The 21,940-nt window shown below is 42.8% G+C and overlaps 1 protein-coding gene across 13 annotated transcripts in view; it reads right to left on the reverse strand.

Annotated features, from left to right (window-relative positions):
* The window catches only part of LOC121593977 (calcium-binding protein E63-1), an 80,103-nt gene that overhangs the window by 32,032 nt on the left and 26,131 nt on the right, over positions 1-21,940 (reverse strand). The window contains exons 1-2 of one of the 13 annotated variants that reach the window (XM_041916809.1): positions 16,865-16,968; positions 14,616-15,230 (exon numbers count right to left, since the gene is read on the reverse strand). The exons of 11 other annotated variants lie outside the window; for them this stretch is intronic. In XM_041916809.1, coding sequence (XP_041772743.1) covers positions 14,616-14,652 — 37 coding nt within the window. In that variant the 5' untranslated portion in view covers positions 14,653-15,230; positions 16,865-16,968. Of the gene's footprint in view, positions 1-14,615; positions 15,260-16,864; positions 16,969-21,940 lie in introns of those variants that run through there. One more of the 13 variants, XM_041916810.1, reaches the window with a different exon arrangement.

Below are 21,940 nucleotides of genomic sequence, written 5' to 3' on the forward strand. Positions count from 1 at the left end.
CCTGGCATTGAACGGCAATATTTGATCGTCTGTAGATAATATCAGCGTTCGCAGAATTGTGATTACAGATAAAAGCTTGATTTAAATGTTCCTTGTTGATTTATCCACAATCTAGGGCCGTGTGGAATTTCCATCAAACTTAAGTAAAATATTGAGCTTTAGCAGCGTTTCCGGGAAAACTCATTGCAGCGCTGTAGCACTTTGTGGGTTATAATAGTGGTCTATGATTAGGAGTGAACTGAAGCTGCTCGCGATTGCGGAGGACCTTCCTTCATTTAAATTTTCTCCGAAAACGGTTGGACGTTGTAAACGTTTGAAAGACAATTTCGGTTGTTGACATTTATCATTTTGGCTCCCTTTTCTGCAGCGGTCCGAGCGTTGGTGTCAATATTGAAACAGCTTTAAATTAAACCGTTCCCCAGCAAACGAACGTCAAATTTAATTTGGTTGGTTTGAAATTAAATTTTCATCCTCCGGTCTGTTTGGTGGAAATAAGCGGTGGATCGGAATAGTGGCAAGAGCTTCATTCAGCTTGATTTCGAAAACCTTTTCCACATACCGCTCCCGGAGGCTAGTGGAGCAGCAAATGGTAACGCTGGCGCTCTGCTAACAGCACCGGATTTTAATTGTCAACAGACCTTGCGACCCTCGAAGGACCTCGTTTGGGGGTTGGGAATGTCGCCAATTAGTAGCAGTGTGCCGCTCAACATCCTGGTTCCTTCCGGGAATCGTTGAGAAGTTCCTCTTGGTTGGTAACTAACTAGCGCTTTGCAGACCCTTGATATATGCCCTTGGTTGCAGCGCACCGACCGAAAAGTGCACCATGTGCAATTTTAATAATTAAATGCAAACAAAACGTCGACCTGGAGCAGTTCAGTGGAACTCGTCAGCCCGAAGAGATAGGGCACTCGGTGCAGTTGTCTTTCGAAACTGTGCGTTAAATGTGCAGATTGACGTGTCCTTGTTTCGGGGACCTCACTGCGAAGTGGGGAATGTTTTGCTGATGCTGCATTAGCCGTTGTTTGCATAAAACAGTTTCATGGAATGTTTCAACACAATTCTTTTTGTAGCTAGCATTTTGCGGCGAAGTTGTTGTATAAGAAATACATTTCACGCTAATAAACAAAATGCGTACAAAGCGATTTGAGTTTGAAGAAATGCTCGTCCTTCTAGTCCGCGTACGGAAGAGCCATCATTTGCTACTGATTTGTGGTGTTTTTTTGCGTAGGTATCCTGGTTACGATTTAATGTTTGATTTTTCCATCACCCGCGTACGGTGTAATGGAGCGATTTTGAAGGAGGTATGTAGAGAAAAAATAACGTACATTTTCCCAAACACGACTTGAAGCTAACACGATGTTTCGCCTCATTTCAATGCTCAGCGAAGGATAAAAGGAAGTCAAAGGATCGTGTAACGAGGTGGAACCGAAAAAGCAAACACCAAAAAAGCGCTGGATTGATGTTTAAAATGGAATAAAATATTTTATTTCGCCTTGTTTCATGTCCTGTGTTACATGTGATGAGAACGTGTAAAGCTATCTGTTTGATTAAGATGCGGGTTGGGGCGGTTTTGGGTTGAGAAGAGCTGGGAAAGGAACTTCATATTACTGGCATCATCTATTTAATGGTAGAATCATCTATGATGGATTTAAACTTCCCTTACAGCAAAAAAAGACAAAAGTGTTTGTGTTTCAATAAAAGTGGACTGTTTCGAAAATTGTATTGATTCACACAAGACAGATATCCCTAATTATCTGCAATAACGCTACCAACGATATGTGTGCTACTTATTATACACACACTATCTGTTTTCTTTTTTCATGTGACCTCATTCGCCTTAGTAATACCACAATAGCTGGAATGGTTATTGGGTTTGATCTTTCCTAAGAACCATCAAGACCACAACACCACCAAGGAGAGACCATCCATCACACCAAGACCAGTGAATTCTATCATGACATCGGATTGGACACACCTGACTTACTCAGACCTTTTTATTGCAAAAAAATCCAGCCCACCATTAAGCAGTTTCTCAGATTGTCAATGAAAACTTTGAAATGTCTGCGTACAACTAACCTTTACAAAAAACTATGTAAACCAGATAAACCTTTTCAATAAAATCAACGTATAGCTGTAAGTAAACCGAGACTGCACGGTATAAGGTAAATGGAAGCCACAATTGGCTTACAAAGAAGAATGTTAGATTTTAATATTAGAATTAATATATTGATTAAAATAGGCGAATGAGGCCAATCGGCTCAAAGTCCATAAAAAATGGTTACAAATAACCAGGCGTCTCCATTAACAAATTCGGATGAATAGTGTTGGAAACGATGAAAAACAGAAGAGTATTTTTATCCATTCATTATGACTGTGATATATTTTGAAAGGCTAGAAATACACTTTATTCAATTAAAACATCAGCGTCAAATTTAGATCGTACATTGTCAATGCACAGTACAAACTCATTTATTTTTATATGCAGTTGTTTCAATAAAATGTTAATTTTCGTGTGTAATTTGAAACCAAACCTTCCAAAGCCAGAAAGATCCTCTAGCCAGCTAGCTTGACAATCGATCGGGGGAGCGAAGCATTTCAATTAAACTGTCAAATTTCAAACGCAACACGCTAAGTGTTTTCTTACCAGCTGGGTGCAATTTTGTGAAAGGTAAAAAAAGAAAAACGAAACACAGAACCCCGTGACAACTCAAACAAATGATGTTTTTGGGGAATAGTCGCACACAAAAAAAAAACCCAACAGCTGGACACGCACAAACATTTGACATCGGAAGCTACCAAATGCTGTCCCGAAACGCGATTCTATGCCGTTCCATCCCAGGAAATGTTTCACCAAGGACAGATGCCGATTGTACGGACACGATCAATCGTGCCCCAGTGTCACCGCGTAGTTTTTCTTTAAATTTTTGACAGCCGATAAATTGTCCTCCTTCCTTCGTCTTTCTCTTCGTCCTCAAAACCAAACGTGGAGTGTATTGCACCAAACGCCACGCAATGCCGTCCTATTGAGATATCTTAAGAAATGGTTTGATGCGAGCGACTACCGTTAGTGTGGGATCAGGGTGACCTTCGCACGAGACACTTTCTAGACGGTGGGCGCTCTGCGGTCAACCATCCCGCTGACCGACATGAGAAATCGTATCCATTTGTTACGGGAAAGAGTTTGTTTCGTTGCCCAGCAGCGAAGTTGTCTAGCACAAAGTGTGATAAATAATGTTGTACGAATATACAGAGCCAAGAGATTAAGCTTATGTTGTGTAGTTCCGGTAGAATGTTTGTTGAAAAATGGCTACAAAATGGTGAACATGGCCATTGAATGCAGTGTGGGAGGGTGTTTCGGTGTTTCGGACACACGAATCAAATGCTTGAAGTGGTTCGTTATTAAAATGGCCCGACTATTGTGACGTACTTTAATGTTTGTTTTGTTAGGAAATAATTTTCTCCAAATTTTCCAAATCTTGTGCTTATTATAAGCTTAACTACTTACTTTGTTTCGTGGTATCATATACGATCAGAAAATCTTTTTCATAAGAGAATTTTAATAAAAAAACAGTTTCAGAATTTTGAGTGACATTAAACGCCGGTGCACCACTCCATCACGCTTGTCAATTCGAAATGCGACACTGAAAACCACCGGACGCAAACACAGCCTCCACAGCCAGAAACCCACAAGCCACAGTCGCACATTCTCATGCCATATTGCCCCCGTCTCCTCCTCATGCAATTGTACTTCATAATTTCGCTTGCATCATTGTAGCAAAATGAAATCGAATGCCAGCCAAGAGCTACGCCAACATTATTTCTCACTGTCACACTGGAATGCTTTGCCGGCGGGGGAGAAATTGTGTTCGGATACACTCGCTGTACGGTGCTTTAAGGGAAAGAAGCAAGCAAAAAAAGAAAAAAACGTGCGGCCGCTTGTCCACTGACCGGTTGCAAATTATAAATATATCGTCTTTGGCATGGGAGAGAGAGCTAACCACCACCGCATTCCGGGCCAGATTTTCCCCGCTGCCAACTTTATTTGCGTTTTCGGCTTCCTTTTACCACTGCCGCACCCTTCCATGAAACCTAGCCCGCACGGTATCTGAGCCAAACTGTCTGCAGGGTGTCTCAACCGCTGAAGTGTTGTGCGCGGTGAGTTGGCGGAAAGCGCTTGCCTTGGGACCCTCGCGGCGTGATATGCAACAGCAAGCAAAACGTGATTGGTGTTTTATTTTGTTTGGTGTGCTTGCGAAGGTAACACTTCCCTTTTGCTTTGCCCGGTGTGTGCTGGTCGTAATTTTTGTGTGTTTTCCATCCCACTCAGTGTCTTAAAAATCACGCCTGATTTATTCTTTACTTTTGGTTTTTAATGTATGTGCGAGCGTTGAAAATTAATCACCTTCAACGTGCGGGACGTGTCCTGCGGAAATGGTTTTCCATTTGCATCCACTACCATCTCGTTACTCCCACGCACCACGACTCGGCGAAGAAAACGGAAATGTCCTCCGGAGAGTTGTGTGTGGCTGTGTGTTGATCGCAATCAAAAATTTCTCAAAACAACAACCCACAACGTGCTAAAATCGGTGGCTGGTGGCAGGAGAGAAAAAAAAAATACATAAATGAAACATTGGATTTCACCGCAACTGTACTGCGAACGGAAGTTTACTTTGGGGGGAAATGGTTTTAGGTGAGTTGGAAAATATTGTGCACCACGTGATACGCGCGAGAAACCTTGCCAGTGTCCTTCGACCGTACACACTCGTCGGACCGCCCACACACGATCCCGGTGTGTACTTCCTGGCCGCATTTATTCGCAGAACATAATTTATAATCTCCCACTGTGTGTGCGTGTGTGTGCCGGTGTTGTTGTAGCATGGTTCTCATTAAGCAAACGGTGCGACATTTTATCGCCCTGGAGGTCGCCCCCATGGTCGTGGTTGGTCGCTATGGACGAAGGAAAAATGTAATCGAGTCGGAACTGTGGTACCTGCCAGAGTGAAGGACTAGCAAAATGTAACACCACTGGTTGGAAGTCCATGGAAACAAGGGTATGTTGGATTCTGATACGGAGTTGCGATACGATGTCCACTTGCAAAAAACAGCAAAATCGGGGTGTGCGTTGAAAAGACCCCGAGACAAAGTTATCCCGCACAGCTACCGCACTGAACGAGCTCGACGGAAATGGAATCGGCGTTTCCGTGGCTAATTAAAAGACCTGCAGACTAAACGCACAAAAATCATTCCGCTATTTTGCAGCGGTGGAATGACAGAAAAAAACCACATAACCGCATGAAGCACTCCACTAGCTGTTCAAATTCAACCAATTTTCTCTGGCCACTGTTTGATGTTTGTTTGATAAATATCGGCCACATCATAGAACGCACACTTGTGCTATTATAACACACCAGTTCATTATAGCTTCAACAATTGCGGATGGCGGGATGGCGATTGCGGGCACACGTACACAATCGGAGTGTGGTCGGGTGGCAGCAGAACGTGAATTAGCTACGATTGAGCTCACGATTGCGCAATAAATTAAGGACTTATAATTGCATTTTTGGAGCAGCTTCAGCAACGGCATCGTTGATTGGGAGTAGGTCGAGTACGATACTGCAGATATGCATTGCAAATGTGAAAAGTTGTTTTCCATTTAATGTGCATTATGAGGTCGGATGTGAGCGTGTACAAAGATTGGGTTGATATTGAGGATTTTGAGGATGGGCTGTATTAATGTTGAAAGGTGCAATCGTTGTAGATGGTTTATTAAACAAACTACAAGATCAATTAAAGATGCTTGCTAATAATTATAGAATGTGAAATTGTGTAAACATGAATTTGTTATTTAAATCGATGATTTGCGTATTTGTATCTGTTGACCCAATCAAATAATTGCACGAATCATTAATATGGAAGAAAAACAGTTCTCGCTGAAGTCGTTTTTGCAGCTTGTTAAAACAGTAAGGGGAAGTATTTGTTATGAAAGTAATTCCAACAAAACACAAAACAACTATATTTGCCTCTTATTTGGCGCTACAACCGTTGTCGTTGTCGACTTGCCTTGAGCCACTTAAAATAAGAATATTGTTAAGTATACGGATACATCGTTGAGATCATTGCTCACGTTTCAGAATGAGACAATACTGTCGTTAACCGAAACTGAAAGGTACAATTGAACTAAATAAAAACCTACAAATTGATGCTACATTGTCCGCATTAATTTGTACAAAAATTGTTTAGACATTTCTAAAGGTTCACGATGATTTGACGTACTGTTGTTGAGGCTACATCAGGCAGTGACATAGATATACTGTTCCGTTTAACTACCACCGCGCCCGTTGCGTTTCGCACTATTTATCTCAATTACTATCACTGGAGGGCACAATTTATGCAACTAATTTCTTCTACCGAGAGCGGCCAATCAACTCTCCTCTTGGCTGGAGGTCCTTCTCAGTCTCCTAACCCTCCCTCTCACCACTCACTTCGCCACCAAGGCCTCGCTTGGATGGAATGTAATTTATTTCGATTATAATTTATCATCTTTATTGATCCTGTCACCGGCAAACCGCCCACCCGACACGCTAATTTGTCGGTCTCGGTGGGTTCCATTTACCGCCCCGTCGCATACAAAGACCACTTCATACGGTGGGAGAGCGAACTATTTCTGAAGACGACACATTTCTCATGCGATAAAAGCATTCCGGCAAGGACTACATGGGCCGCCACCGCGTTCCTGTCGTACGGGGAACCAAACACCTCAAAAGCAGAACATTTGACTTTGGGAACATAATGCGGTGCGCCTTTGTGTACGAATGAAAGTTCCAACGATACACTCAGGCGCGATTGGGTAGGCGGAGCTTTTAACGATGGCGTAACGATAACGAGGGCGTTTTTCAGTATGTATGACTTTAAACCTTCAGATACATCGAGAGATAGTAAGTATCGCATTATTGAACCATTTTGCAACAGCTAACAATGTGAATGCTCGGAGAGCCGGTCTCATGGTACAGTCGTCAACTCGTACGACTTAACAACATGCCCGTCATGGGTTCAAGCCCCAAATAGACCGTGCCGCCATACGTAGGACTGACTATCCTGCTATGGGGGGAAATCAATAAGTCACTGAAAGCCAACCCCAAAAGTGTGTTGGCAGGCCTTGACCGGCATCGGTTGTTGAGCCAAAGAAGAAGAACGATAACGAGACGCAGGAGAAAAACAAAATCGACCCTTCCCCCTGTGCTGAACAGAACCGGATTACTGCAATGGATGATTGCCTCGTTGCGCTGTACAGATGGAAGTAAAACTTTTTTCCCTTTGTTCATTCAAGCACTAAGCACTCTCTGCATAAGGACAAGCAGCAGCCTGCCCACTCACACACCCAGATGGAGGCGCTTCTCCATTCCTAAATGAGCAAATCGGGACACGCTGGACGACTCGATTCACCATTCGTGCATGCATAGTTCGGTCCCGTTGGTTCGGTAAGTGGCAAAGCTGAAAAGCTACCGCTTTTCGCCGGCCACTTGAACCCGGTTTCCCGTCCGGGACGCGGCTTAGTGTCGGCGGAAAGACCATCGGCAGCGTTGAAAATCGATCGGTCAAAGGTCGTGTGGCGCGGAAGGATGAGCGAGCGAGAGGATCAAAGAGCTGGAGAGAGGGTTTGAGGGGAGTTATTTGGATGCACAAGTGCTCGGAACATGGTGCTGTTATTGTTGCTTTTGTTGTTATGCTCATTGCTGCTGTTCTTTTCGACCGCATGCATCGTCTTCGGTGAAAGGTCAGTCATACGCTGGGCTATGATTTAGGCGTAATAGGGCAACCGATTTTATGCTCGTGCTCGCGAATGGAGGATCACGGTATACAGACGGACACAGTGTTGCACACTTGGCACACCGTAAAGAGCCCACTCGTTGCCGTTCCCGTACCTGTTTTGTTCGGGACTTCCGGAATAGAAGATTGGGCCAAAACACTGACCGAAACAGTTTCTGTTGGCGCTGGTTGCGCAAACCTTTCCACCCCTTTATGCTGGAGTGTAGTTGGTCGGTTGAGTACATTTATGACTCAATCTGACCGTGCCAAACGTGCGCTCTATGGTTTGATGGTAACTACAGGGAGCAATTACTTAGTAGGGGGGTTGGTAGGGTTTTCGTGGAAAATAGGTGCTAAAGCTTTGCATGTTGTAAACATATTTTATTCAAAGAAAACTATATCCTCTGACATCCGATACCATAAATCATTATCTGGAGCTGATCATCGATGCTATGAATCATAATCAGCGATATAACAGCTCATTATTATTTATAATGTATAGCTACAAACGATTAACTCGTCAACTCGAACGACTTAACAAGATGCCCGTCATGGGTTCAAGCCCCCGAACGGACCGTGTAGGACCGTGTACATAGGATTGACTATCCTGCTACGGTAACAAAAAGTCACTGTGCCAATCCCACTTCTCACTAGTGGGTACAGGCAGGCATTGCCCGGCAGCGGTTGTTGTGCCAAAAGAAAAATAATAGCTACAGGCGATAGTTTTATATTCAAAAGAAATTAACCTATCGAGTTTTTATGCAAAAAATGCTTAATCATGAAAAATCTATTGCGATTCTATATATCTTGCTTAAATATTCTATTTACTTGTTAATGCTATTTCAATACTTTTTGCTATCGTACTGTTTTCATATGTGTTTTTATTTATTTCGATACAAACCTTTTAGTTAAAGTGACAATTTTAAACAAAATATAACTGATATCTTGGGTCATCTACTTTATGCGATTTAATTGCGATGTTTTTTAGCGCCTTCTACGAATAACAGCAATATTAAGCTGCTTAGTGCAAACAATTGCTTAGACGACTGCCTTCAGTGTTTGAATATCAGCCAATTTAATTGTTAAATGTTATGCTAATATATGCTACAAATAATCATAATAATAATAAAAACAAACTCAGCAAACCTCATCCATCCCACCGAGGATCCAAAACTCATAGGTTTGATAAGCAAAATATTGTTGCATTGAAAGCCACAACAGCACACACCGCAAAGACAGAAAACATTTACTCGATGCCCTTTTTTCTAGCTCGAGCATGGGAATTATTCTTTCCAACACTTTGCCACTCATCCACACAACATCGTGGTAGGAGTGAACATTGCTACCGCTGCCGGTGGTACCTCTAGTGCCATGCAAAACCCTCCAAGTCCCGGAAACGTGACAAAATGGAAAAGCGTCGTATTGTCTAGCGTCAATTGATTTGATGTTTGCCACGAGGCTCAACGTTAGGTGCCACTTCTTCCCAGCACACGCTCACCGCTGGGAGAGGATATATCAATACCGATAGTGCGATATTGCACCGTACCGTACCGGCTTCCGGCAAAGCAATGCAATTCATATAACACCCACCTTCTCCCTTATGGATGCGGTGAACTGGAGGTACTGCTGAACTTCCAACAACCAAGGGAACCGTTTTTCAATCGAACTGATGCACTTTTTTGAGCACCAAACTGCAGACGGATGCACGTGTCTCGCGGGGGTGTAGTTATTGGAATGTTTGCCATAAAGTGGAGCGAATGGAGAGGAAACACATTTTACTCACTGAAGGTATGGATATGCGGAGGAGAGGAGATCTATCAGGAATGTGATAAATTAAAATGCACTCATTCCTCTCTTCGAATATTCTACTCAACGAAAGCTTTTTGAATTAGAGTTGCATAACTGTGATGTTTCATAACTGCAATTCAGATTCTGACGAAGTAAAATGAGCTGTAAAGCTGCTTTAAAAGTGTTCCACAAGTCACAATTAAGCAGTCCGCTTAATGCACCTCGGTCTAGCATCGGTAAAGTGATAAAGTAAATTTGTGCAAGCACCATTAATCAAATCAAGCTCTTGTAAACATGCAGCTTGCTGCACTTTCGCCACTCCGACTCAAAGCGTTGGAATGTGTCTGTAGAATGAATCGTTTGCAGTCGTTTGCTTCGGACGAAATTTATTACCACTGCAGCCACACAAAGCTCGACGCAGTGCCATAAATCGTTGTATTCTAACCAACCGGACGATAGATGATTACTTGGGCAAGCAATGGGCGTCGCAAATGTAAAGAGCCGTCAAGATTAGGTGGTTGAAGGGAAGCATATTACGAGCAAATTATCTTCCTCGCTTTTAATGTCATGCCTTTCCTGTAATTTCTTTTCATTTGCAATGAGGAAAGACAAGAAAAAAATGTGCAATACAATAATACTCTTTTTCGTTTCAAACTTTTTTGTTGCGTTTTAACACTTGCCATCTCCCAGATTGTAATGATTGCTGTTCTGGAAATGGCTTTTTTTTATAAGAAAAAATACCCGCATTGTACCGATGGTCTTTTCCACTGTTCCTTACCATTGCCATTTCTTATTCCTTATCTCGTGCCGTCAAAGTTTAAACTTCCCTGCCTGGTACTGTAAAGCAAGGAACAAAAGATTCAAAAGTTTTTTCCCCTTGCTACGAGTCATACCATACTAAAACAGATCAAACCCATCGTGCAAACGGAAAGCACATCCGCTCGTGGACCTCCGACAGCATGGGAAAGTATTTCCTTCTGGATACCGAGAAGATATTATTATCATGTTCATTTCGTACACAAAACACTTCGCGACTGACTCAACAGGGACTGGACGAACGAACCGGACAGCCGGTTGGAGATGGACGAAAAGAAGAGGCTGCTACACAAACAGCACCCGAGCAGCTGCGCAAACGCCCTGTCTGGACAGAAGTTATATAAAATTGTTTCATATCCACCGCTGCACTGGAAGTTAAGAGACGAACGATGTTAAGGTACCGATTGCTGCACTGCATCGGAAGTGAACAGAGCACGCAAGTTTGTCCGAGGAACCTAGCATATATTTTGAAGTAAGTTCTTGGCCTCGCGAGATAATGCTCGTCTCGTTGTAGCTAATGGAAAGTTGGAGGAGAAATATCTTGAGCGCGTCTGTTCGCTTCCTGTTTTTGGCGTATCCCGCCGAAGGACAACCAAACATCGTGAGCGCGTGTATATGTATTAGTGGTTTCTTTGTACATTATTGATGGTTTTTTGAAGTTTTGCCTCGGTGTAGTTTATTTGGCCGGAGCAGCGCAAACTTTGCCGTTCACCAAATTTGATGGTCGTGGGAAATCATTTAAGCCGAAACCATTTCGGTTCGGTTGGTTTTAATTTTGCTTAATACCGGACCATGCCGTTGTTTGGGCTATCAGTTTTCGACCAACAATGGTTTCCCAAAGAGATCGGGTACTGAAGATGGTAGTAAAGTTTTGTGCCTGTGCTGAATTGAATCAGAATACGGTTCAGCGAAGCGGGGGTATATGTGAGAAGAAACCTTGATTTTGAATGTAATTTGCGTGGTGTGTGGCCTTCGAATTGAGGTTCTTTTGTAAGAGGGCGATGTGACAGGTCCATGTAATCAAGCACTTCGTTCCTCTCTCTTCTCCCGGCCACACCAACGGCAAATATGAAAATCAAATTAATATTCTCCCCCACGCTACGCAACGATTTCGTTGTAACAGACGCGTACCGCGATTCGGGATCGTAAGTGACTCGAGGCGACAACCCGAGGAGACCAGAGAAACCTGAAACATAACAAAAACAGCGAGACAACAAGCTTCGGTTTCAAATTGTACTGAAACACGCAAACCGACACGTTTCGTTCCTGCGGCATAGCCGTCAAACCGTCGTTAAGGCGTACGATGTGCCTGTGTGCAAGGTGTTCCGGCACTACGGGATGACTCCTGCTGCGTTCTCTCACCGCAGGCACCGAACGAGTTTGATACGGCCAACCCTTTATGGTACCACATTAAAAGGTAATTTATGCGCCAGATTGCGTTTTGCCCCGTGGCTAAGGTGGCGATGGTCATGAAAAGGATATTAGCTGGTCGGTTTCTTTGATGTGTCGTCTCCTGGTGGGAACAGTGCGTTGAGGACAAGAAGGGCAAAGTAGTACGAACAAACGATAAGGAGATGTTCTTCACAAAATAGTGTGATCGTTTCTTTCAATCATTTTGAAAAACGATAAGCTCTTTTTTATTCAAGAGGAACGGTCCAAAAACGCCGTATTTCTTAAGTTGATAAACTCTTCTAACAATACAAAAAATGAAATAATCAATTACATAATTAATTAGCATTGCAGATAGCGGTTGAAATGAATTGAACATTTATTAAAGCAACAAGGTGTAAAAAAAAGGTTATTGTAAATCATTATCTACAATTTTTTACCAGCACCAACATAACCTTCCCCTTCTCTAAATAAAAATCAATTAAACGAAAATGTTATATATTTGGCAGTATGTTACCAGTATGTTTTTAGTCTTGAATACATCAATATTTGGATATTATTGAGCTTTTTGTTTCAGCTTCTGAACCATCTTTTTATCGCCAACTCCTATCGCAATACAAATTTCTTAGAGTAACGCGAATAATGCACTTCGGCGACATTTGCGTAACTCAGATTTTTGCGTAAGTCAAATATCATGTTTTCAACCAAAATCTAGTTTAATATTCATCTTTTTCTATAAGGGAGTAAGGACGGCCCAATAGTTGATAAATAGTTATTTTCGAATACATGTATGCACCTCATTAGTTATTTTATTCAATTGGTGTAGATTAACGTATTATTCGGTTGTGTATGTCTTTTTAGCGTTGTCAAACATTTGGCAATAATGCAATGTATTTTCATTTAAGAATTGCTGGAGAAATTTGTACCGATTTGACATACGAACTGTCAAAATTGCTAATTCGCGTGACTCGCGAAAAGACTGTAATTCAATCACTGGTAACACTGCCAATAATAAAATGTTTTTAATATTGTTACCGCATACATAGGGAATCGTTACACCCGGGTAGTAGCCTTTCGATTACTTTTAACCGTGCATCCAGCCATATTGAGGCAATTTGACGCCTTGAAGCGTGAAAAAGTAGCCAAAATCAACATGGGTGACACATTACACGCCTAAATGTATGTAACCAGCCGTTATCCTGTATGGTAATACGATATAATACCAAAATTATCACGCGCCGACACATGGCGTGATCAAATTCGTCGAGAACCACATTGTTTTGTATCGACTTAACATCGAGTGTCATCGATTGGTTGCACGGTGAGATGTTACATTCGATGACAAACAAAGATAGTCTGGTGCATCAAAGATAGTGGGTATCCACAAAGATAATACTAGAAAAATCAAGGAGTGTTGGTATAGAAATGGATAAAGAAAAAGAAAGAGGTTTAACAAATGATGAGACAATGGATCTAACAGGTTCTTTAAATTATTGATTCGAATTCATAAAAAGCAACAGCTTACATTAAGGGTAAGCATGAAGTCAAAATCTATACCTCCGAAAATACCAAACTAGAATACGCAACTAACATGATGGCTTTCCAATCGCTTGTAATAAAATCACACATAACTGAACATGACTGAACTGAACTGAACATAATAATTCATACTGAGGATAATTACACACGGGGGGTCGTTACACGCTAAAGTACGGTTTTTTATGTTATTGAATATCGTGAAAACTCTTGGGATTCATTACAAAAAACTCTTTAAACCCGTAAAATGTCAAATTAATAGAGCGTTGGTCAATGGTTGGTTGCGAGCAATGAAAAAGCTACCTTACACTAGATTTTCCTTTCAGTCAGATTTTTTATTCAATTTAAACGATATTTTAATACAGGTTATATGTGCTATTATAATTTCGTTTATCAATATGTAATAACAGACCGTAATTGAACATCATACTGTGAAAGATACATATTCATTGAATACATTCCATCGTAACCCCTTTCACAGTCAATTTGATCCTTTTCGAACCTAAGGCGCGTCATATCTTCGTTACCGAACACTGCGGTGGCGTAGGAAATCGGCTTACATTACGCAATCCAATCTAAAGTACGTCCAAATGCATCTCAACTTTATGGTGCTCCATGGCTAGAGTAACAGCGCAATGCGAGAGGGAGATAGTAATAAAGCTTTATCCTATCCAGCAACGATGTGATGGTACCGTCATGCTCTAGCACAAAAGGAAGGTATAAATTTCCCTTCCCATAAAAGTTACACCCATGATCTAGTTTTACAATCTACCGTGGTGTGTTACGGGGAGAGTAAAAGAAGAGCACCTACAAAAAATACTTCTAGAAACAAAACAGCTTTTCAACACTTTTTGCAAACACTAGCAAAAGTCGGCTACACGCGCTAGATCGAAAGTGTGAAAGAGGACCATTTTCACACCTTCACCTTTTTTTCTATTTGGATGAACGGGCGTGTGTGTGATGCACAGGTTCCCGGACCCCTCTCGTTCACTGACACGAAATGATCTCATCCATCAACGCACAGCGCAACACCGGTTGGCAACACCGTCGCCGCCCGTTGTCGCTGTGGGAGCAGCGCTACCTTCCGGTGCAAACATTCACCGTTCGCGTGCGTTCGGTACGGGACCGGGCGCATGGAGAGTTTTGTTATTTTTCCACCATTTCACTTCAATTATTTCCTCCAAAATCAACACCATCCAACCTAGCAGCGCGCAGCAAAAAAAAAACAAAAACGTGGCAAAGAGGTCGGTAGCAAAATAGCGGCGGACACACGCGCTTACCTCGGATCTCCGAAAGGTTGATGAAGTTTTGACTCATTGTGTTCACGTTTCCACTACCAGCGGTGCACAGACGAAGACGAATTCACAGCGAGCAACAGGGAGGTTAGTTTGCCAGTGAGTTACGCGCTGTTGCCGTCTGCTCGTGGGGTCTGCTCACGCAACCAACTGCTGGCCTGGGCTCACGTGAGCTCGCGTTTGTATTGGGGTTTGTTGGATGCGCACGGCGAGGGAGCGAACCTTACGCGTCCTCCTACCGAGCCCAACCTCGGAAGGAAGCAGATGAAGATGGCGCGAGACTTTTGGGGTGCTCGGGTTAAGATAGGCCTTACGCGGGAAGCACTTGACACTTTTGCACCAGCACTTGGAACCGGAACAGGAACGGATGGACAGGAAGATATGGTGTGTGCGGGTGCCGGTATGGAAGGGATAAACAACACTTTTTAAACCTTTTTCACTCTCTCTATGTGCACACACATACACTCGCACTGGCTCGCACGTACAGAGACGGCCTAGCCACGTTCACTGTTACGACGAATAGCCGCGGACGATGCGAAGGGATGCCGATGAATGGACGAAAGCAGCAGCATCCTCGAAAGCACGAGGACAGAGAAGGGGCTAAACGTGGAGGAAGAAGACACGGAGTGCTACAACAATCGCACAATTTCACTGATCAGTCGATGTTGTGGGGGAGGAGTGACATGGAAAGGGAAGGGAGAGAGAGAGAGTTCGATGGCTTTCAAAGGGACAATCGCTGGCTTTGTAGTGTTTGCTAACGCACTGTCTCTTTTACTCATTTACATTTGCCCTCGCGGGTGGCATTATAGAGACGAAAGGACATGATTAAGAGGAACAGAGACAGATGAGAGGGAGAGGGGATTAGGGAATAAAATGGTGAAAAATTGAGTGTTTCTGAGGAAACCATCGCAGAATGTAAGTAGAGTGTAAACAAGTGTAGCTCAACAGTTCGGCCCGAGCAGAGTGTTTTTGGAGATTGAAGTTCCTTGTGCTACTGTTTACACCGGCTCAAGTGTTTTCTAAATCTTAAGTGTTTGTTCACCCTTTTTAACTTCGAATAAACACTTGCTATCTGTGCTCGTTTTGTTAAGTCAACCGAAAACATAAATATTTGATAGAATTGGGAGACTAAGGTGATTGAAAAAGTCATTATTATCCTACTTATTCGCCTTCATTGCACCACATTTTCTTTGGCACGGCGACGAACGATAGAAGCGGGGTGGAAAAAAGGCAAATACAATAATAAATCAATGACAGCTGGAAGCTGTTTTCGTTTTGCTCGATAAGCTCAATAAACAAACACAAAACGAACTTCAATCGAAAACCATCACTCACACACACACGCGCGCGCGCTGGCTTAACTGACTGACATACACATCGCACGAGCTACAGGACGCTATCGAATTCTCGGTCTCGATTTCACATTTTTCCATTTCACCGTTCACCAACCTCTGCCCCACATTCGTTCACAAAGGCACGGAACGGTTCCCTTTTGGCCTTAAAACCCCACTCACCCAACCTGAAAAAAACAGTCCTGAATATAGGGGGCCGCACGCACGCACCGATGCTGCTCGCGGGAGTTTGTTTTTGTTTTGGCTCGAACGCCTCCGTAACACAACAACGTGCCGTCACCGTGATGTCCTGGAACGTTTCACGTGCCACGTCGCCGTGAGACGGGACGATAAGGAAAGGGAGAGGGAAGCACGATAAGGCAAGCCTGTTTTCAACCACGTGGCCTCTCGCTGAGTTTGCTGCTCGCTTTTGTGGTTGAAAATTCGTCTGTATCGCTCGAGCATGGTTGTGTGTGTGTGGGGTGGGTGGTTTTGTTTCTTTGGTAGACTGAGAGGCATTTTTGGCAACGCAGCAATGTTTAAATTCTCCGAATGGTTGGTTTTTGTTTCTGGCACAAAACCCTTCACACGAACATATTGCGTAGTCACTTGAACACTTGAAGCGAAGCGGTCTAGGGAACGTCTCTTTCTTCCATCTCTGCTCTGCACACTACTTCATCGAAATTGCACACAGCTGGTACGGAAGTATGACAGCTTCCCGTTTCGTGCGATTATCCAACGAGTGTACGATTACGCGTCACGTGTATGCGTTTCAGTGTTCGGTTTCCAACACAGTAAGCACACTGAAAACCACTCCAACCAATTTCTATGTATTTTTGCCTTTGTGTGTGTGTTTCGGGACTATTGGTAGCGAAAATTAGTCGACTTGCTTTCGAGCCTTACATATGCACAACACTACTATTCCGTGAACCGGGCTTTGGTGGGTATCGGGTGACCTACATTTGACAAGATCTAGAGAAAAACTGACGCACCGTTCGGGTTTGCGAGGTCGCCACACCGTCGGAGTTGCATTCCGATGCGAAAAATCTCTCGCGGAAAACCGCCCTAACACGCTCGCCTACACTCTCCCAGACCCGCTATGAGTTGCTCTCGTGAAAAACCCGAACCCGCTCAACTTTGGCACGCTTCTCACAAAATCGACAAGTTTTCCCGTCTTGGAAAACGAACCACTAAGCTGTTGGGTCCTTTAAGGGGGTTAAATCTCTCCCGCGAATCGTTTGGTGGAGACAAATAAATAGAGAGTGGTTCGTGGAAAGAGCATTGCACGAAGCAATGAGAGACAGAGAGGAGAGAGAGAGAGAGAGAGAGAGAGAGAGAGAGAGAGAGAGAGAGAAAGAAAAAAATTGCTCCAGTAGTAAAATATGATGTACCGTTGCTTACGATTGTAGAAAAAATACTGACAAGCCAGAAGTTGTATAAGGAGAAGCAGCAAGGGAACGAATGTGAAATAAGAAAAGGATAACTGAACTGTGCATCGAGAAAACTCTGCTTTAAAGCAGAGCAGAAAGAGAGGCAGGTACATGGATAAGAGGTTTTTATAGCAAACATACCAACAAACACATACGCAAAAAAGTGGAAACCAATAACTAACTCTTGGAAGCAAAACATGAATAATGCGTACAAGCGTTGTTTGGCGTGAGCGATGCGCAAAAGGTTTCTTCTAGGTCGTTGGGTTTTGGGGCGAGGTATACTCCTTGGATTGTCAGCATCAGACGCTTCCTCGCTCGCCCACTTTCCACTTGTTCGGAGGACGGAAATATTCCGTATAGTTTCCTAAGGCAATGGTGCGAGCAGCTAATGTGTTCATTTGCTACAGCAGCTTTGGGGTGGTGTAGAATCACTTTTTAATATCGTCGTATATGCGCATTTAAAAACGAGACAAACGCTGGACATTAAATTCGTTTGATGATTTACGGGCTATAGCCTTTTGCAATTAACAGCTGCTTAATTTTGCACTCTCGGAAATAATTAAAGTAAGAATAGGTTTTTAGTGGGTAGTTTAGGTAGTTTAGTTTTCTAATGTCGCTTTGAAGAAATCTCGAGACTAAGCTGAGAATGTTTCGTTTTTTTGCATTTCATAAAAACTATCTGGTATTTTTAGAACTCCAAACATGCTTCAATATCTTTCCCGAGACAGACAGTGTTGTGAATTATATCATGGTAGAGTTTACGCTGCAGTTGTTGATCATTCTTATAAAAGTTTAGAATTGTTTCAGTTTCAGTTCTCTTTGTCCACGTGATCCTCTGTCAATTGAAACACGTCATGCCCTTTATACTTTCAATGATCCTCTTCTATCCTGTTTCAGGTTGTTTAACCACTTTTATTATCTCTTTGATTTCGAATCTTCTCTCAACTCTTTCCTTAACCGTCTTCTTTTATCTAATTTTCTTTGATTCTTCTTCTTAGTTTTCTTTTAATCTCTTTTTCCTTAAGATTATGATAGTCTCTTCGCTCTACCTGTGTATTTTTTTTGCTAGGTCAGAACTAGTTTAGTTAGGCTTAGTATTTCATGAATGATTTTGTTTATTTTTTAGTTATTGCTAAAAATTAGTTTTAAGTCTGTATTATTTTGCCATGATGGCGGATATTGAATTTCATAAATGAAATGAAATGAAAACTGCTGATATAAAAATTTGTTTTTAGTGGAGATGATTTTAAATTCATAGGTTCATAAGATTTAGTAAATTTAAAGTTGATAAGATTTTAAAGAATTTTTTTCTTGTTTTAAATTTGTCGAGATTTTTGCACAGCATTTGCTAATTATTTAATTTTTTTGTGGGATTTTACTGTATTTTACTTTGATGCGGAATAAAATAAGTATACAGAAAGACACATAAAAAATAATTCAACATTCAATAAAGCAAGCGTGGTGTACACGTCGCACAATTAAACGTTAAACGTTCTGTGTTTTCCAGAGTGCCATATTGCAGGCAATCGCAACTGATGTTCGTGTTCGTCCTCAAACATGCGATTGAAGAAAGCAAAAACCTACATACAAAATTGGGCCATTCACCGAGCCGTCACGCAAGGCGCTGCCATGTTTTCGATATCGTTCGTTCGCTTACTCTTTCTCTGCCTTTCTCACCCACACACAGGCACACACACACACAATCCCTTGAATAGTGTTTCATTAAAGGCTAATCGCGTTGTTCAACACCGGGCATAAGAGTTACCTAAATTGTCGTATACGAGCACCGGGAGCAATTGGGGAAGAACAGCCCCAACAACCCTTATCCTAAACCGGTTCTTCCCACCTTTATGAATAAATAAAGCGACTATTATGTTATGCTCCGTTTTTCTTCCACTTTAACAACAAACTTCCTCTCCTTCGCATCCCGCCCCGCGCCAGCAAAGATTGGAGCACAAAAAAGTGCAAAAAAGCAAAAGAAAAGCAGAACAGGGCCAGACAAATCGTCATGTGCTGGTTAAAGACACCGTGTGAAAGGGAAAAGAAGAAAACGAAATCTTGCAGACAAAAACACAGCATGAAACATCAAGCCCACAGGAACAAAGGAACTCACGATAAAGCGTCGGTGGGAAAATGCATTTTTCGTAACGGAGTTTCCCGGGAGCAAAGCGTCACGTTGGCGGGAAACGGGGCGCTGCATGTGTGAGTGAACCGATTTAACCGGCAAGCGCCAAACAGAAACATCCACGTGAAGGCCCTCGAGGTGTGTGTGTGTGTGTGTGTGTGTGTGTGTGTGTGTGTGTGTGTGTGTGTGTGTGTGTGTGTGTTTGCAACACTTTCTACCGTGAGACAGGGGTACGGTAGAGCTTTCTCAGCCGTGGGAAATGGTAAAAAGCTGTCAGGTGGAAGAAGAAACCATGGGCAAACCGGGGGCCGCCGACCAACAAACGCTGTTGACAACGGTTTGGCACTGAACGGATGCCGGTCGCATTTTCACACATCCTTACCGAGAAAGGTCGCTCGGCAAAGAGAAAGGGATACACATCGTACGCGTCATTGTAGATGTGTGGTTGTACGTGTTTGCAAGTGGCCGTAACAAAATAGCAACTGTCTGTCTGCAGGGGCTGTATTTTCCATTTGTCTGAGTTAGCTTTCAGTGTGGTGTGGGCAGGTATTGCGTTGCTAATCCCTTTAAATGAGCAACGACGTAAAAGCGTTAGCTATGAATCGAACCAGGGATTCCTCATTGTTCCCGACGAAAGGAAAGGACGAAACGGAAGCAAAAGTTTTCCGTAACCAACCAACCTGTTCGGATACAGAAAAGGGTACCTTCAATCAATTAAGAGAAATGGCAAACAATGTATCACTTACAGAAATTATCCGTTAATCGTTACCTCAGCGCCGTATGCATGGAATTATACCCCTCCACTACACTGACAGGAATCGTTACTTACCTAGAAAGGAAAAAGGGAAAGCGAATCAGTATTATTTTGCTGAAAAGGGTCACACGACGAAACATTTAATGCGATGGTTGGGAGGTGCCGGTTGCAAATGATCCTTTCCTAAGTGCATTGTCATGTTCTTTGGTTGGGATGCGAATTTAAAGCTCGGTCCGATAAGTGCGGACGGGTTTGATTGAAGAAGGACGCGCATTTGTCGTATTGGTAAAAGTAATAAAAGTCATTAAGCCATTTTTAAGTAATATTTGTGTCGACCTATTTTCTTTAGCGTAATGTCTGCAGTGCTACGTAACGCGTTAGCATCTTGTTTTTTTCATTCAAATTTGTTACGAGACACTAGGCGCCTCCATCGTAAAATGTGTATCGCGGTTTGGCCGTGGCCGGGCAAAACTCATGTTTGAGTTCCACAGCATCAAACAACACGCCCAACCAGGGTTTACATCGTTTCACTCAAGATAATCAAATAAGGGAAGTGTGCATTATTTCTCGAAACATAAAATATTATTTGTTGCTCGTCGCCCCAAAAGCCATCACCGGCAGGCAGCGGGACGTTTGAATGTGTCGTTTTTATTCTTTTTTTTACCCCAACCTCTACCAATACTCTTGTCATGGCACATTTCGGCACACAAAGCACCATCACGGATGGGTATGTACACCCAGGCAAACGAGCTCTGCTGCTGATGGTTGGCTCGTTGCCAATCCCAAAGACATGCGGCGAAAGATCAGCTCGCTCTAAAAACCCGCTCCGCTCGCCTTGTGCTTCTTGCCGGTTTGCCGGTGTTTGCCTTTTTTTCTCCATCCTGGCAAGGGTCTCCTCCTGAATGCAGTCGAATTCGGTTGCTTTCCCGTTTCTTCCGCACCTACCCACTTTGCGCGACGGTTGTGGTAAAAATTATTGTCAACAGCTGTGCGTTCGACTTAATGCTGTTTGCTCTGACAATCGGTCATTCGACAAATGGGCGACTCGGTGAAGTGGAACCGTTCCCTCCCTTTTCTTTGCTTGTTTGTTTGGTTTTTTTGCAGGGAAAAGTGTGTGCAAGGTTGTAAGTGGTGAGGGTTGTTCTATCGTTTTTTTCTGTCGTTGTTGCTGTGACATTCACCAGGATGAGAATATTTTGTTGCTCACATCCGACACACCGTGGAAGGTGTGCTCGAACGTTCGAAATGGAATTTTGATTACCAGAGAGCTATAAAACCAACTCGCGGTGTGAGAATGGTCTTGTTGTAGAATGTGTCACATTGAATTTGTATATTCCATTGCCCGTTTTCAGATGAACACAGTGTTGCGTTTGCCAGCGCCAGTCCGTGTGCATCAGCCGCGGCTAACGGATATGGAACAGAATACAATCATGCAAAACGGAAAGTTTTCCGCTCGTTTCCAAATTGTATCGTTCACCGTAAAATAACAAGCACGTAAAGTTTTCCTCTACCGATGTAGCTAACATATAGCAAAAGTAAACTAAAGTGAGTTCAACAAAAATCAATTATAAATCACAAGTCTGTTATTCTTCCACTTCAGCACGCACGGACATGAACGCTGGCCAACTTTTACCAAAAAAAAAAAAATAACAGGTAAAATAAATTCCCTC

The sequence above is a fragment of the Anopheles merus genome, chromosome 2L (assembly GCF_017562075.2).
Source record: "Anopheles merus strain MAF chromosome 2L, AmerM5.1, whole genome shotgun sequence".
In the NCBI taxonomy this organism is placed as follows: Eukaryota; Metazoa; Arthropoda; class Insecta; order Diptera; family Culicidae; genus Anopheles; species Anopheles merus.